The sequence below is a fragment of the Rana temporaria genome, chromosome 3, assembly GCF_905171775.1.
Source record: "Rana temporaria chromosome 3, aRanTem1.1, whole genome shotgun sequence".
Classification (NCBI taxonomy): domain Eukaryota; kingdom Metazoa; phylum Chordata; class Amphibia; order Anura; family Ranidae; genus Rana; species Rana temporaria.
Genome location: NC_053491.1, coordinates 398,697,941 through 398,712,449, shown reverse-complemented (window position 1 = coordinate 398,712,449; position 14,509 = coordinate 398,697,941). Strand labels below are relative to the sequence as shown.

The 14,509-nt window shown below is 41.7% G+C and overlaps 1 protein-coding gene across 2 annotated transcripts in view; it reads right to left on the bottom strand.

Moving 5' to 3' along the window:
• Window positions 1–352: 352 nt before the first annotated feature.
• The window catches only part of LOC120932980 (glutamine--fructose-6-phosphate aminotransferase [isomerizing] 1), a 55,818-nt gene continuing 41,661 nt past the window's right edge, over window positions 353–14,509 (bottom strand). For both annotated transcript variants that reach the window (XM_040345899.1, XM_040345900.1), the window contains 10 exons: window positions 14,345–14,508; window positions 13,485–13,580; window positions 11,236–11,333; window positions 10,099–10,219; window positions 7,230–7,387; window positions 6,664–6,778; window positions 6,247–6,374; window positions 4,029–4,196; window positions 3,769–3,930; window positions 353–3,645 (listed from right to left, as the gene is read on the bottom strand). In XM_040345899.1, the coding sequence (XP_040201833.1) occupies window positions 3,601–3,645; window positions 3,769–3,930; window positions 4,029–4,196; window positions 6,247–6,374; window positions 6,664–6,778; window positions 7,230–7,387; window positions 10,099–10,219; window positions 11,236–11,333; window positions 13,485–13,580; window positions 14,345–14,508 (1,255 nt within the window). In that variant the 3' untranslated portion in view covers window positions 353–3,600. The remainder of the gene's footprint in view (window positions 3,646–3,768; window positions 3,931–4,028; window positions 4,197–6,246; window positions 6,375–6,663; window positions 6,779–7,229; window positions 7,388–10,098; window positions 10,220–11,235; window positions 11,334–13,484; window positions 13,581–14,344; window position 14,509) is intronic.

Genomic DNA, 14,509 nt, shown 5'->3' with positions numbered 1-14,509 from the left:
CCCATCTCATCTAGTAAGCGCCAGTCTGTGTTTACGGTGGAGGATTCTGTCACACGTATCCTATCAGAGGATAATTGTTCATCTTTCACACGAGGGATCTTGTGCCCACCTTTGGGACTTTCATGCCGATTTCTCATTGCTGAATGGACATATATTCCCGCTGCACTTACCCATTGTTGTTAAGATGCTACCTTACACTGAAGGCCAAACCATGCAAGGTGCATGTTCATGACACTCCACCTAATGATTCAGCGCTTTAATAACCATAGAAACAGTCCCTATTAACACATCATTCTCCAACACACACACACACACACACACACACAATATAAAAAAAGCACAGACAGGTAAATAGCTGTACATGTCTAAATGGTTTATTTTTCACAGAATCCATGTGATTTTTTTTAATCTTTATTTTACAAGCACTGCACGTATCTTTGGTCCATTGTAAACTTTTCTTACATTAACAGGTGAACAGCAATTTTTCCATTTAACGGAAACTTTCATTTTTTTCCAGTTAAAACAAAAAAACAAATACAAATAGCATACATATTTTAACATTAAAGTACCAACATTTCAGATTGAATAAAAAAAATACACTAAGAAAAACAAAACAAAAATGATGAGAGTAAAAAAAAAAAAAAAATATCACATTTTCTTTATCTTCATAGAAAGTAGTGCATCTGGTAGTCTCAAAAGCCTTCATTTCCTAAGTTAGGGAGTCTGTCAAGAGAAGAATGCACCAAGAGTGATTCCTTCATAACCTGCAACAGTACCTTATTTTCAGGTAAGCCATCTCTGGAAAAAGGTGTAAGGCACTCCCTGGCAACCATCTCCATGAGAAAAAAAAAAAAAGCGATCCTCTTTAGCACTCAGATTTAATCATTTTGCTTGCTTTTCAGGTAGGATTCATGTAAACACATGAAACTGGTTGCCACAGAATGCCTTGCAATGGGTTTTCAGGGCAATCTGGTTCAAAGTAAAAATCTGCAGCTCAACAGATAAATCCTTTAAAGCAGTCTGGGAGGGCTTGTTTGAAAGTGTAGCTTGCCCAGAGCTGGGAGGCCATATGCTGTCCAGAAAGCACACGGTCATATACCATTCTTGAGATAATTTCTGAGATTAATCAATTCAAATGATTGTTTTTCAGAGATGCTATCCAAGTGTTGGCATTCTCTATGTGCACAATAGTACCTCAACCAGAAGCTCTTTAAAAAGCTGGCTGTTGCTGTACTCATCCACTGCAATCAGCTTTTAAATGGTAAACACTAACAAGCTGTTGGAAAAAAACTCTTGCAGCTTCTGCTTTCCAGATGTCAATCATCTACTGTGCCCAGCCAAGCACAACTCTAATTGCATTTAAACCTAAGGCATTTGAGGTATTTATCAACATACACACACGACAGGTGTAGGTCTGACCAGAATGCCACAGCTACTTTTTTTTAATCATATTTTATCACAAGTACAACTAAAAGCTCTCCAGGAATCGTTGAAATGTTAATTTTCTTTATTTCCAGCTATCACAAGCACCTATGGAGAACAAAGAACAGGTGGCATAGCTGGGCAATGCCATGATATTCTGCTTGTACAATGCCAACCACAAAAATGGTCCAAAGGATGGCAGGGGAAACTTCACACGCTAGAGAAAAATTGTAAATGCCACATCTGTATCCTCCTAAAGTACAAAAAGTGTGTTCTGCAGGTACAGAGATACTTTCATGGCCTCTCTCATCTTCTCCTTTCACCAGTAAAAAATGACAGCTGAAGGACAAGGGTTGTAATGGACAATGCACTCCTTTCCTTACCTCCAGGTGAAGTGAAGCCCTATATCAGTAAAATGTATTTTCCAGATAAGCTTATTTTTAGACTAGCAGAGCAATAAAAGGATGTATAAAGCAGGGCTAGGTCCAGCAAGGTTGAGAGCTTTAAATGGTTCCTTAGAGGAGGTGCAACTACTGCTTGTTACACAGACAAACATTTATTACAAAAAGGTGCAAGAGCAATGTGAAAACAAAACAAAATTATATCTATAGTAAAAATACAATCCAGACATTGCATGGACTATTATTGTGGAACGTGCAGCCCGAGTCTATTGGAAAACCATTACTAGTGTCTGCACCCACACAAGACTGATTAAAGGGACATTATCTACATCAATTGTGTCCAACACCTCAGACTACATAGCACACAAAGTTAAAATTATACCCACCTATGCCATTCTCAAGTAACCCCAGCCTGTGTAAAAATGGTACAAAGTATTTGTAAAGGCTAAAAGTTTACCCTAATACATTCTCTGTTTTGCCCCCCCCAAAAAATACTCGAAAGCAGCCGTCTTTCTCTCACGCCTCACTGGCTCAGAGATAGCAGCATGAGCCATGGGCTATAAACACAAGCAGCGCAGCTTGGGATCGAGCATGCAGGTGTGCCACAATATAAAGTGTCTTCATATGGTGACACACTGAGAAGAGGAGGAGCACTGGCAGAGGACAGGAGAAGAGGAGGATCAGGGCTGCTCTATGTAAAACCATTGCAGAGAAGAGGCATGTATAAATCTTATTTTAAAAAAAAAATAACCTTTACAATTGCTTTAACTCTGCACTTTTAATGCTTTCTACAAAGAGCCCTCAAGACTCTATACTTTCAAAATGGAGACCATTATATAAGAGAGCTGTCTGCAGACAGCATCACACTAATTAAAATATGCAACTTTATCTAATTGGTGAACTGCCGCAAATAAGACAGACTCATTTTCATTAAACTTAGTGCTCCCTAATGATCTCAAATTCAATCCCTATATCACACATTCCTTGCCAGAGCCACTTCCCCAACCTATTGAAAAGACAGAGCAGGGAGAGATAATGTATAGAAAAAACACCACCATGGCTTAAAAGCCAAGTCTTTCAAAGGAGCGAATCCCATTCTATAAAATATTCTGTCTACTTTAGGAAAATGAACAAATGTCAGTGTTGGAGTCCCTTTAACCCAGTCACTAATTCACAAACCTGATTTTCCAGTAACCCTCCTACCTAGAAAAATAAAACATGAGAATGTACTCAGAGAAAGGAAACAAACTGCAGTGCAGGACCTATGCCTGTTGTAGGCCAGGAAGTAATGCATGGCAGTTCTATCAAGTTCTTTGTGCTTGCATCACATTCTCGGTAAAGTCACCTCCTCTGACCGATTGTTTTATTTCCTATCACATGCACAGAGCAATTAGCAGTCTGCATATGACTGTGGACAGTAGACTATCCCTTGGCACATATAGTTTAAAGACAGAAAGGTCCCCATCTTTACATGAGCTGTAAGATAGTAGTATGGACAAAGTTTAAAGTGCTGGATCTGACCTGACAAAGTCAGTGCAAATCACTAGAACTCAAAGTTACTGCAGAGAAAGGTAATAGTATCTATTCTACAAGGCTCTGTCTGTTTACAACAGAAACTACATTTGTACAATATTCTGGTTTTCCAGATTTACAAGATGCAGCAGCAGGTGCTGCAAATGGACTGAATACAAAGGAGATGAGGGGAACATAAATATAAAAAGTAAAAATTGGGATATAGAAATGGTAGAAATAGTGTCGTTTACAGATTCCACCCATTCTACTCCACAGTCACAGACTTGGCCAAGTTTCTTGGACAATCCACCTATGGAGAGAGAACAAGAGAGAAGGTATTGGTCAGTCAAACAAGAATGATATAGATGGAACACCCAAGAACCCTTTTTAAACTGCCAGCTAGAAAGCTGCCCTACAGGTGCCAACAACTCACATCATATCCTCGGAGAACGGCAAGATGGAAGGCAAGGAGCTGCAGGGGGATCACACTCAGTATTCCTTGAAGACAGTCCACTGTGTGAGGAACCTTGATTGTACGTTTGATTGTGTTAATAGTTTCGGTGTCCTCCTTGTCACAGATCACAACTGGACGCCCCTATTCCAAATTCGAAAAATAAATATGGTTACCGGAGGTCATGAAACTATAGTGTTTATGCAAGCCTTTATTAAACCATGCTTTGGCATTTCACCTACCTGTCTAGCTACCACTTGCTGCAGAGCATTCTGGCACTTGATATGGGCATGATCCCTCATTATAATCATGATGACCGGCATTAGTTTGTCTACCAAGGCCAATGGACCATGCTTCAGCTCCCCAGCCAAGATCCCTTCCGAATGCATATAGGTGATTTCCTTAATTTTCTACAAAGAAAAATTACTGTTACTAAGAGTTAAACAATTGTACAAAACAGATCTCCATATGAAAATGTAATCCCAATGCAATTTCTAAAAAAAAAAAAAAAAAAAACTTTGTATTTGAAATAATACGTTTATGAAGTCCTTTTATTAGTCTAACAGACACATACGGAATAGGAATGTGGACAGTTCTTATTCATTTCAATGGGCAGGGCGTTTTGGGAGCGCCATTTACAGCGCTCCCAAACCGTCCCAAAGATGCTGCTTGCAGGACTTTTCCTAACATTCCGCAAGCGCAATTCCCAGTGTAAAAAAATAAAAAATAAATAAATAAACACACACACTGCAATGAATAGGGGGCAGTTTTCAAAGGCTATTTTTTTAGCGCTAAAGCGCCTAAAAAACACCTCAGTCTGAAAGTGTCAAGCCTTGGACTACACCTGGTCTGCACCCACATTTCTAAGAAAGAAGCTAGAATGTCTATTAGTTATTTAGAGACTTTGCTAGGTCCAAATTTCCAGATTTCCCTTCACTTCACATAATTCATTACAAAGAAATGCAGACACTGTCATCAGCTACATATAAAAAAATAAAAAAAAGTATACAGTGCTATGTTCCGGCAGTGGTATGGGAACTTCTCATCCCGTTTCCAAAAAACATCAAGTCTTGGTAAGTGCTACTCAGCCAGTCTCAGGAAAGTTTGTATTTGTATCAATAAATATAAGGCTTCCTCTAATTGGCCATGGTGGACATGACATCCTCCACTTGCCTTTCTACCTCAGCCAATCAGAGGAAGCTTTTTTCCCCTATTCATAAAATACAACACTTCCTGTGAATGGCTGAGTAGCCTAACAACATTTTATAATGGGGACAGGGTGTTCCTGTACGCCATCAGATCACAGTGCTGTATATTGTATATAGCTGATTCTACAGACTAATTTAAAACAGTGCTGATGGCAGTTGCATTTCTTAGTAATGGAAAGGATTCATTTGGGGCACTTTGGCTCAAAAAAACTATTAAACTACTGAGCGGCCACTAGGGGTGCGCGCGCGCCCCCCGCTCGCCCCCGACTCCCGTGCGTGTGCCCGGCGGGCTCGATCGCCGCCGGGCACCCACGATTGCTCGTTACAGAGCGGGGACCGGGACAGCTCTCGGTCCTGTCAGCAGGGGAAATGCTGATCCTCTGTTCATACAATGTATGAACAGAAGATCAGTGTTTCCCCTAGTGAGGCCACCCCCCCCCCAGTGAGAACACACCCAGGGACATACTTAACCCCTTCCCCGCCCCCTAGTGTTAACCCCTTCACTGCCAGTGGCATTTTTATAGTAATCCAATGCATTTTTTATAGCACTGATCGCTATAAAAATGCCAATGGTCCCAAAAATGTGTCAAAAGTGTCCGCCATAATGTCGCAGTACCGAAAAAAAAAAATCGCTGATCGCCGCCATTACTAGTAAAAAACAATATATTAATAAAAATGCCATAAAAATACCCCCTATTTTGTAAACACTATAACTTTTGCGCAAACCAATCAATAAACGCTTATTGCGATTTTTTTTACGTAAAATATGTAGAAGAATACGTATCGGCCTAAACGGAGGGAAAAAAAATGTTTTTTTATATATTTTTGGGGGATATTTATTATGGCAAAAAGTAAAAAATATAATTTTTTTTTTAAATTGCCGCTCTATTTTTGTTTATAACGCAAAAAATAAAAACCGCAGAGGTGATCAAATACCCCCAAAAGAAAGCTCTATTTGTGGGGAAAAAAGGACGCCAATTTTGTTTGGGAGCCACGTCGCACGACCGCGCAATTGTCAGTAAAAGTGGCGCAGTCCCGAATCGCAAAAAGTGCTCTGGTCTTTGGGCAGCAATATGGTCCGGGGGTTAAGTGGTTAAAGTGAAATGAAGTTCGGCTTTAACCCACATGAGACAGTTGTTCTAAGCAGGTCACCACAGACATAAGTTAGCAAAGTACAGCTTCAGATGCTGTCCCAATAATTCAGGAGGCAGGAAACTCAAGACAGCAGAAAGCCTGGGAGGCTTCAACGTACCAAGGCGCCTTCCAGGCAGGTTGCATAGTGATATCCACGACCCATGATCAACACCGATTTCTGTTGGTACAGTTCAGCTGCCAGCTTCTGAATCTCATCATCAAGACTAAGCACTTCCTTAATGTTGTCTGAGACATAAAATAAAAGACAAAAATGTCATGGGCAAAGCAGACAGACATCGCCATCTTTGCATTCTGGCATTTACCATCCCTGAACTTTACTGTTAGACCAGCAAATGTAAGTTATGACAAATGAGGAATAGTTCTGTGACACAACCAGTAAACATTACTGATCTTCTCTACTGCCTTGATATGGTTCTATATCAAATAAATGAAGCAGTACACATACAGAAAAATTATGAGTTTAAAAAATACAAGTTAAAAGCAAGATCCAGTAGCCTTATTTAATAGATCGTACCTGGCAGTATTTTCAGACCATTTATAATTTGCTTGCGTCGTTCTTGCACAGATATACGGTCATCACAAACCAGGAGTGCAAACATGACTAGAGCCACAAACTGGCTAGTGTATGCCTGTAAAATGAGAAAGGCTCCTGTAAATATATATAGAAGAAGCAAAAAAAACTCACACTCCAAATAGTATTCCCAAATCCCTCAGAGTGAAGGTAGATTGCTAGACAAGAAATACACAAAAAAATTCTGGCAATCGGCATTGCCAATTTTGGCTTTAATGCCATCTTTTTCATGTCTTTGGTTCACCATATAGGTAATGCACTAAAGCTGGACACACACACACACACACACACACACACACACACACACACACCCCTTACAACTGGACTATACAAACGCTTTTAAGCTAACCACATTGTATAGAAACTGAATGGATTGTTCAAGCAGGACCATGTACCACATACCCGATCATAAACTTAGAGAATATTGTACAGAATTTTTTTAAATGGTGTTATAACATGCGATGACAACTTTTATCCGCGCTTTATTTTTGTGTCACACTAAAGCTTACCTTTGTGCTGGCCACACCAATCTCAGGCCCAGCATTAATATGGACACCACAGTCTGTCTCCCTTGAGATGGAGCTGCCAACGGTGTTGGTGATCCCTACTGTCAGGGCTCCCCGTTCTTTGCAGTAACGCAGTGCAAGAAGAGTATCCGCTGTCTCTCCTATAGTAAATCAAACAGAAACCTTATGACTATCACTTTAAATAAAAATGGGCTATTAAAACTGGGTTTATATGATGTGTCAGAACATGGATAACAGAGTTTGACCAATAGCAACTAATCATGTTTTTTTTCCAAACAAAAGTTGCAAGCCATATTCTGAGTATTTACATTGCTCTTCTCTGCCTCAACATGCAATTCTTTAGAACAACTCATTTTGATGAAACGCACATTGGCGCAGAGGAGAGAAACATGAATGAGAAGCAGTACGGAAGGGCTATGCAGGGATATCAGTTGAAACTGTCAGTGGAGATTGAGAGCATAAAGACTGGCACATGCCTGCAGTAGTGACAGAGAGTCACGGGAGAGTTGCTTCCCAATGTCTTAGTGGTGTGTAGCACTTGAATCAGGTGTTGTTTACTTTTTATTAAAACTTTGTTAATTTTTATTACACTATTGGTCAATTTATTTTTTCAATATGTATGATATGAACCTGAAGAGCAACGAGAGGCGATTCAGTGCTGGCGATTGCTGTGGGGCCACTTATTGAGTTGAGGCCCCAATCCTCAAAGCTTGTTTGTCCATCTTGAAAAAGACAGGCAAACGAAAAGGGGAGGGTGTTTCCACCCAATGTTTGGTGAAGGAGCACTGGTGTGGAGCTTTCCTTTTGTGAGAGTTATATGGAAGAAGAGCACCAACAAGAAACGTTATACAAGCACTTTAATGAAGATGATGATCTCGAAGCGATTTACTGCTGTGACACTGTGCATTTTAAGTGGTTGTAAAGGCTGAAGGTTTTTCTACAGCATGTATTCTATGCATGAAGGTAAAAAAAAAACCTGTGTGCTGCTGCCACCACCATGGCCCCCCAATATTTACCTGAGCCCCATCTTGATCCAGCGCTGTGCCTGGGAGCAGCAGCTCTCCCATCTATCTACTCATTGGTTTCCACTGCTGTCAATCACAGCAAATGAGGGAACGGGGCATGGCTGAGCCATGCTATGTGCGTCTCAAACATAGTGGGGGCTCAAGAGTAAGAACGCGGCTTGCTATGGGGGGTACTCAGCAGGGGGAAGGGGCCAGGAGCGCTGGCTGAGGACCTGAAAAGAGGAGGATTGCATTGAGCAGGTAAGTAAAGTTAAACAAAGAGCCCTTAGTCCCGGTTCACATAGGTGCGATGCAGGAACACTGCATGTGATCCAATTCCAGTGCGGGGGGCAAAAAAAGTCCCTGCACCTTTTCTATGCAAATCCAATGTGAGTTCGGCCATACAACTGTATGGCTGAACTCGCATTGAACAGACATCGCATGCAATCGGCACCGCAGTTCGGTGCGAATCACATTTGATGTCTGTGTTCACATATGTGTGAACCCACACTTAATGTTACTTTAGTTTATAATATATGTGGTCCAACACCATTTTGGATGTTGTGTAATACACACCGAGAATAGGGGGTGTATATTTATTTGATTGGAATTTTTACTGATATAATGCTTCCGATTTGAAAAAGCACTGCATGTGTTACAATTTAGTGTTCTCTATGAGTTAGAGTTTTTTTAATGCAGCAGCTGGAGTAAGGAAACGTGTGATTTAATTGTACACAGTGCTGAGTGGAGAATGGATATTTATTCAGTAATCTATTGTTATATCGTATTAGAAAAGGTCTATGTACATCAGGTGGCAAAGATTCCTATTAACCGCTTAAGGACCGCCTCCTGCACATATACGTCGGCAGAATGGCACGGCTGGGCACAAGCACGTACAGGTACGTCCTCTTTAAGTGCCCAGCCGTGGGTCGCGGGAGCCACGTCCGAAGCTCCGTGACCGCAGAACCCGATCGCCGCTGGAGTCCCGCGATCGGTCCCCGGAGCTGAAGAACGGGGAGAGCTGTGTGTAAACACAGCTTCCCCGTTCTTCACTGTGGCGCCGTCATCGATCGTCTGTTCCCTTATATAGGGAATCACAATCAATTACGTCACACCTACAGCCACACCCCCCTACAGTTAGAAACACAGATGAGGTCATACATAACCCCTTCAGCTCCCCCTTGTGGTTAACTCCCAAACTGCAATTGTCATTTTCACAGTAAACAATGCATTTTAAATGCATTTTTTGCTGTAAAAATGACAATGGTCCCAAAAATGTGTCAAAATTGTCCGAAGTGTCCGCCATAAAGTCGCAGTCACGGGAAAAAAAAAAAAAAAAAAACGCTGATCGCCGCCATTAGTAGTAAAAAAATTAAATAATAAAAATGCAATAAAACTATCCCCTATTTTGTAAACGCTATAAATTTTGCGCAAACCAACCGATAAACGCTTATTGCGATATTTTTTACCAAAAATAGGTAGAAGAATACGTATCGGCCTAAACGGAGGAAATTTGTTATATATATATATATATATATATTAGATCTTTGGGGAATATTTATTATAGTAAAAAGTAAAAAATATTGAATTTTTTTTAAAATTGTGGCTCTATTTTTGTTTATAGCGCAAAAAATAAAAACCGCAGAGGTGATCAAATATCACCAAAAGAAAGCTCTATTTGTGGGGAAAAAAAAGACGCCAATTTTGGTTGGGAGCCATGTCGCACGACCGCGCAATTGTCAGTTAAAGAGACGCAGTGCCGAATCGCAAAAACTGGCCGGGTACTTTAGCTGCCTAAAGATCCGGGTCTCCAATGGTTAATTGACCAAGCTATGAGAATACCATACCTGACTGACTGATAAAGAAGCACACATCATCTCTGAATACAGGGGTGTTCCTGTCCAGGAAGTCACTCGCTAATTCCACCATGACTGGAAGCTCTGTCAGCTCCTCAAGGATCTGACGTGTCTGTAGAAAAGATATGCAGACATGATTAATATGCAGAACCATCTTCAAAGGTTAGTTCTTTTTTGCCTGGAACCCCAAGAAACAAGTTTAACTCCCCAAAACTATTCACATCAGTCCCCCAAGCCCCATTACAGTCTAACATTCCTATTATATCTAGACAATTTGAAGCCAATTAAAGCGGTAGTAAACCGATGGATGTTTTTTTGTAAAGGTCATAATGGCTAGTCGCATACTTGCCTTAAGGCTGGGTTCACATCCAAGCCGCATGCAACTCGCAGCAGGGGGTCCAGTGCGTCCCTGCTCTCCGCTTCAGGGATGAATCAGGGCAACATTTTTGCCCAAATTTGGCCCTGAAACAGAGCCAAAGACACACAGGACTCCTGTGCAATCTGCTCCGCAGCTGCCCGGAGATATGTGAACTGGCTCCAGAAAGAGTGGGTCACAATCTCCTGTCATGCAAATTGGGTACGGAGAAACCCGCAGCCAAATCGCACTAGTGTGACCCTAGCCTAAAACGAAGCCCTTCCAGCGCCAAGATGTCAGAGCTGCAGGCGCTGCCATCTTCACCCATCTTCCTTCCCGGATTCCACATCTGGACGGAGCGGCGATAACGCCACAAGCACACAGGAGCCGCCGTTCACGGGAAAAACAGGGCTCTGAAGAAACGGCCCCAGGTAGCCGTTCTTTCAAAGAGCATGTGCCAGTGATGTCACTGGCTGCATATATAGTAAACATCTCCTAAACGGCGCATGTTTAGGAGATATTTACACTACATATAGGTAAGACTTATTATAGAATTACCTATAGGTAAAGTCAGAGATGGGCGTTTACCCCAACTCTAAACAGTCAGTATGTTTTTTTAATTTTGGGAGGAAACCCACATAAACACAGGAATGACATGCAGATAGAGTCCCTGGTGGGCAAGAGTGATGACCACTTATTAATGCCCCTTTACTCTTAAACAACATACATGAAAGTACAGAGCATTCAAAATACTAAGGGTAGTAAACACTTACAGCAACTCCAGCATGGTAACTGGTTCCGCAGGCAATGAGGATTAGTCGTCGACATCTTTGAATTTCTTTGAGGTGATCTTTCAGACCGCCCAAAATTACTGTTAAATAAGTATAAAAATGAAATAAGAGATATGACAAAATTTTACTGCTTATAAACAGAAAACCTAGTAATGTGCTCTAGTAATGTGGGGGGGGGGGGGGGGTTGTAGCTGTACCGTCAGAACAGGCCAGGCACTCTTGGATCAGGTTCCCTGTATACCTGCACTAGAGGCTAAATTACTGAGGCGGGGATGTAAAAAGACAGCCCAGCATAATGTCTGACACTCTTCTAGATAGAATGGGCTCATCAGGGATAAAATCAAATAGAACAAGGAAAAGCATCAAACAAAGAAGCTGCAACATGACACTGATACTTGACGAAGTGCTTTTGGGTACAGTATAATATAACTGATCAGCTCTGACCACAATGGAGAGCTTAGCAACTGCCAGGAATGCTTACCAATTACCCATTTTTAATGACTTTGTGAATAAAGGGCCAGATTCACGTAGCCCGGGCGCAACGTAACTTAAACGATTTAAGTTACACCGCCGCAAATTTCCCAAGTTAGTGCCCGATCCACAAAGCGGCGGTGTATCCTAAATCCGTCCGGCGCAAGGCGGGCCCAATGGAATGGGGCGGGTCCCATTTAAATTAGGCGCGCTCCCGCGCCAGACGTACTGCACATGCTCCGTCGGGTAAATTACCCGACGTATATTGCGCTAAATGACGTCGCACCGACGTCATTTGCTTAGACGTTAACGTAAATGGCGTCCAGCGCCATTCACGGACGTCTTACGCAAACAACGTTGATTTTAACATTTCGACGCGGGAACGACGGCCATACTTAACATGGCTTAAGACAACTAGGGCTCAGCCCTAGTTTTACGCAGCGTAACTCGACGGAAACGACGTAGAGTTAGATCGACGAGCCGTTCGGATGTTCGGGGATCGCCGCAAGTATTCATTTGCATATTCTACGCCGGCCGCAATGGCCTCGCCACCTAGCGGCCGGCCTAGAATTGCATCCTTAAGATCCGACAGTGTAATTCAATTACACCTGTCGGATCTTAGGGCTAGCTATGCGTAACTGATTCTATGTATCAGTCGCATAGTTAGAAACAGTTAGAGATACAACGGCGTATCAGTAGATACGCCGTCGTATCTAGTTTGTGAATCTGGCCCATAGTCCATTTATATGACTACATTCATTTAGGAACATTTTACATTTCAGGGACATCTCAACTGTGCCAGTAAATCACAGCTAAACATTTAAAATATTGGCTAAAACTGACTATAGATCAGGGGTCTCCAAACATTTTAAACAAAGGGCCGGTGTATTGTCCTTCAGACTTTAGGAGGGCCGGATTATGGCCAGCAGGAGAAAAAATTCTAGCATCAGTGGCAGTATACATCACCACATTTGTGCTCCACTGTTGGTATCCTAGGGAAGAATAGAGAACTCATTATTTGTGTCAGTGGGAAAAATGGTGCTCCAATTTTGGTGTCAGATGGCAAAATAGTGTATTGTATCAGTGGGAGGAATAGTGCCCCAAGGGCCGGGTAAAGGCAATCAAGGGGCCACATCTGGCCCTCGAGCCGCAGTTTGGAGACCACTGCTATAGATAGTTAAAATCTTGAACAGTCCAGCAGAGACCAGACAAAATTTGAACCATCTAGGGGCAGGCTGATTGATTCAACGATCAACTTGAGTGCAACCAGCAGGTCGGATCCTTACATGCGATTGTTGCCAGCAGCTATAGCCACAAGTAATAATCACTGTGTTCTTCCCAGCCAGAAGAAAACACTATAAAAGCTCCGCAGGATGAATTCTGACTGTGTCGATCGGGGAATCAAATTTTCGTTCCTGCAACTCATAAATTAAAAAAAAAACACATCATCATCTATGGCCTGCATTAGACATGCACAGTCCACTGTACATTTTTTTATATTGCCATGCCTCCAGAACTGGTCTATAAAAAGTTACTTTTGCACTAGAAATATTACTCTTAATAATTACCAACTTAAAACCAAAAGAAAATGTAAATATAAGAAAAAAAGAATAAACGCAGGATGCATTAAGTGTGACATTTAACTGTGTAATTTGTCAAAATTAAAAATCATGGGGAAAATCCCTTATTCCTAAACTCAGGAACAGCCATCAACCGTGTCATTATGATGCCCAAAAGCAGCAAAGATCTGGTGTTCTTACCCGTTAGGTCATCAAAATTGATTCGCCCTCTCATTGTGTTGACTACGGACTCTGGCTGCTCAAAGATTTCTTTCTGCATGAAAGAGCTGAAGTTGCCTACAAGTCATAAAAAGAGCAAAAACGAGTGTAAATGTTTATCTAATTGAATAATGAGCAGTACCACCAATACTGTGATATCCTCCAAATAAGCCTTCCAGTGTGTATTCAGCTGGATTGATCCTTCATTGCATACCTGTCTCGTGTTGGTCGTGATGGCACTCAGGATTTATTACAGCTTAATCCACACAAGACACTGGGATTGATTTACTAAAAGCAAATAGTGCAACTGCACTGTCTAATTTTCCTCAGAGCTTAGAAAATATGGTGGATTTCTGCGGAATTCCTTCATCCAATCATGTGCAAGCAATAATGCTGTTTTTTTTGTTTGTTTTTTCCTTGCACCCAATTGGGTATTCCTTACAAAATGAAGCTTCACAACATTTACTAAGCTCAATGGAGTGCAACTGAACTTGCAAAGTGTGCAGTCTATTTGTCTTTAGTAAATCAAGCCCAGTGCTTTCATAAAATTTGTAGTTAGCTGTCAACTAATTTTGACCCCATTCTCTCACTTCTGAATAAATGCAACTGCCTAACGATTGGTGGGCACAGACCATGTGATCTAGGCTGCCTAGGCTTTGATCTTGGGGAGAAGTAGTTTTGGTAATGCTGACAAGTTCTCCATTGAATCATGAGAGGTGTTATTTAAATTTAATGACAGGTTCACTTGAAAGTGCACCTGTCAGAGAAGCTGTAATTTCTGACCCAATTTTGCAGGTAGCCTGGCTGTGTGCAATTTCCAAACTCCTGTCTTAGTCACTCACCCTTCATGATCTGTTGCAGCTCCATCTGTAAGGTCTGAATGGCACGGGCTGGGTGGTCTCCAGCACTTCTTTTGATGCGATGGATGGAGAGACGACCATCCACAACAGCAGCCACGTCATCATCTTCCAGGTAAATGACGCGGTTGGTGTGTTCGATTACAGCAC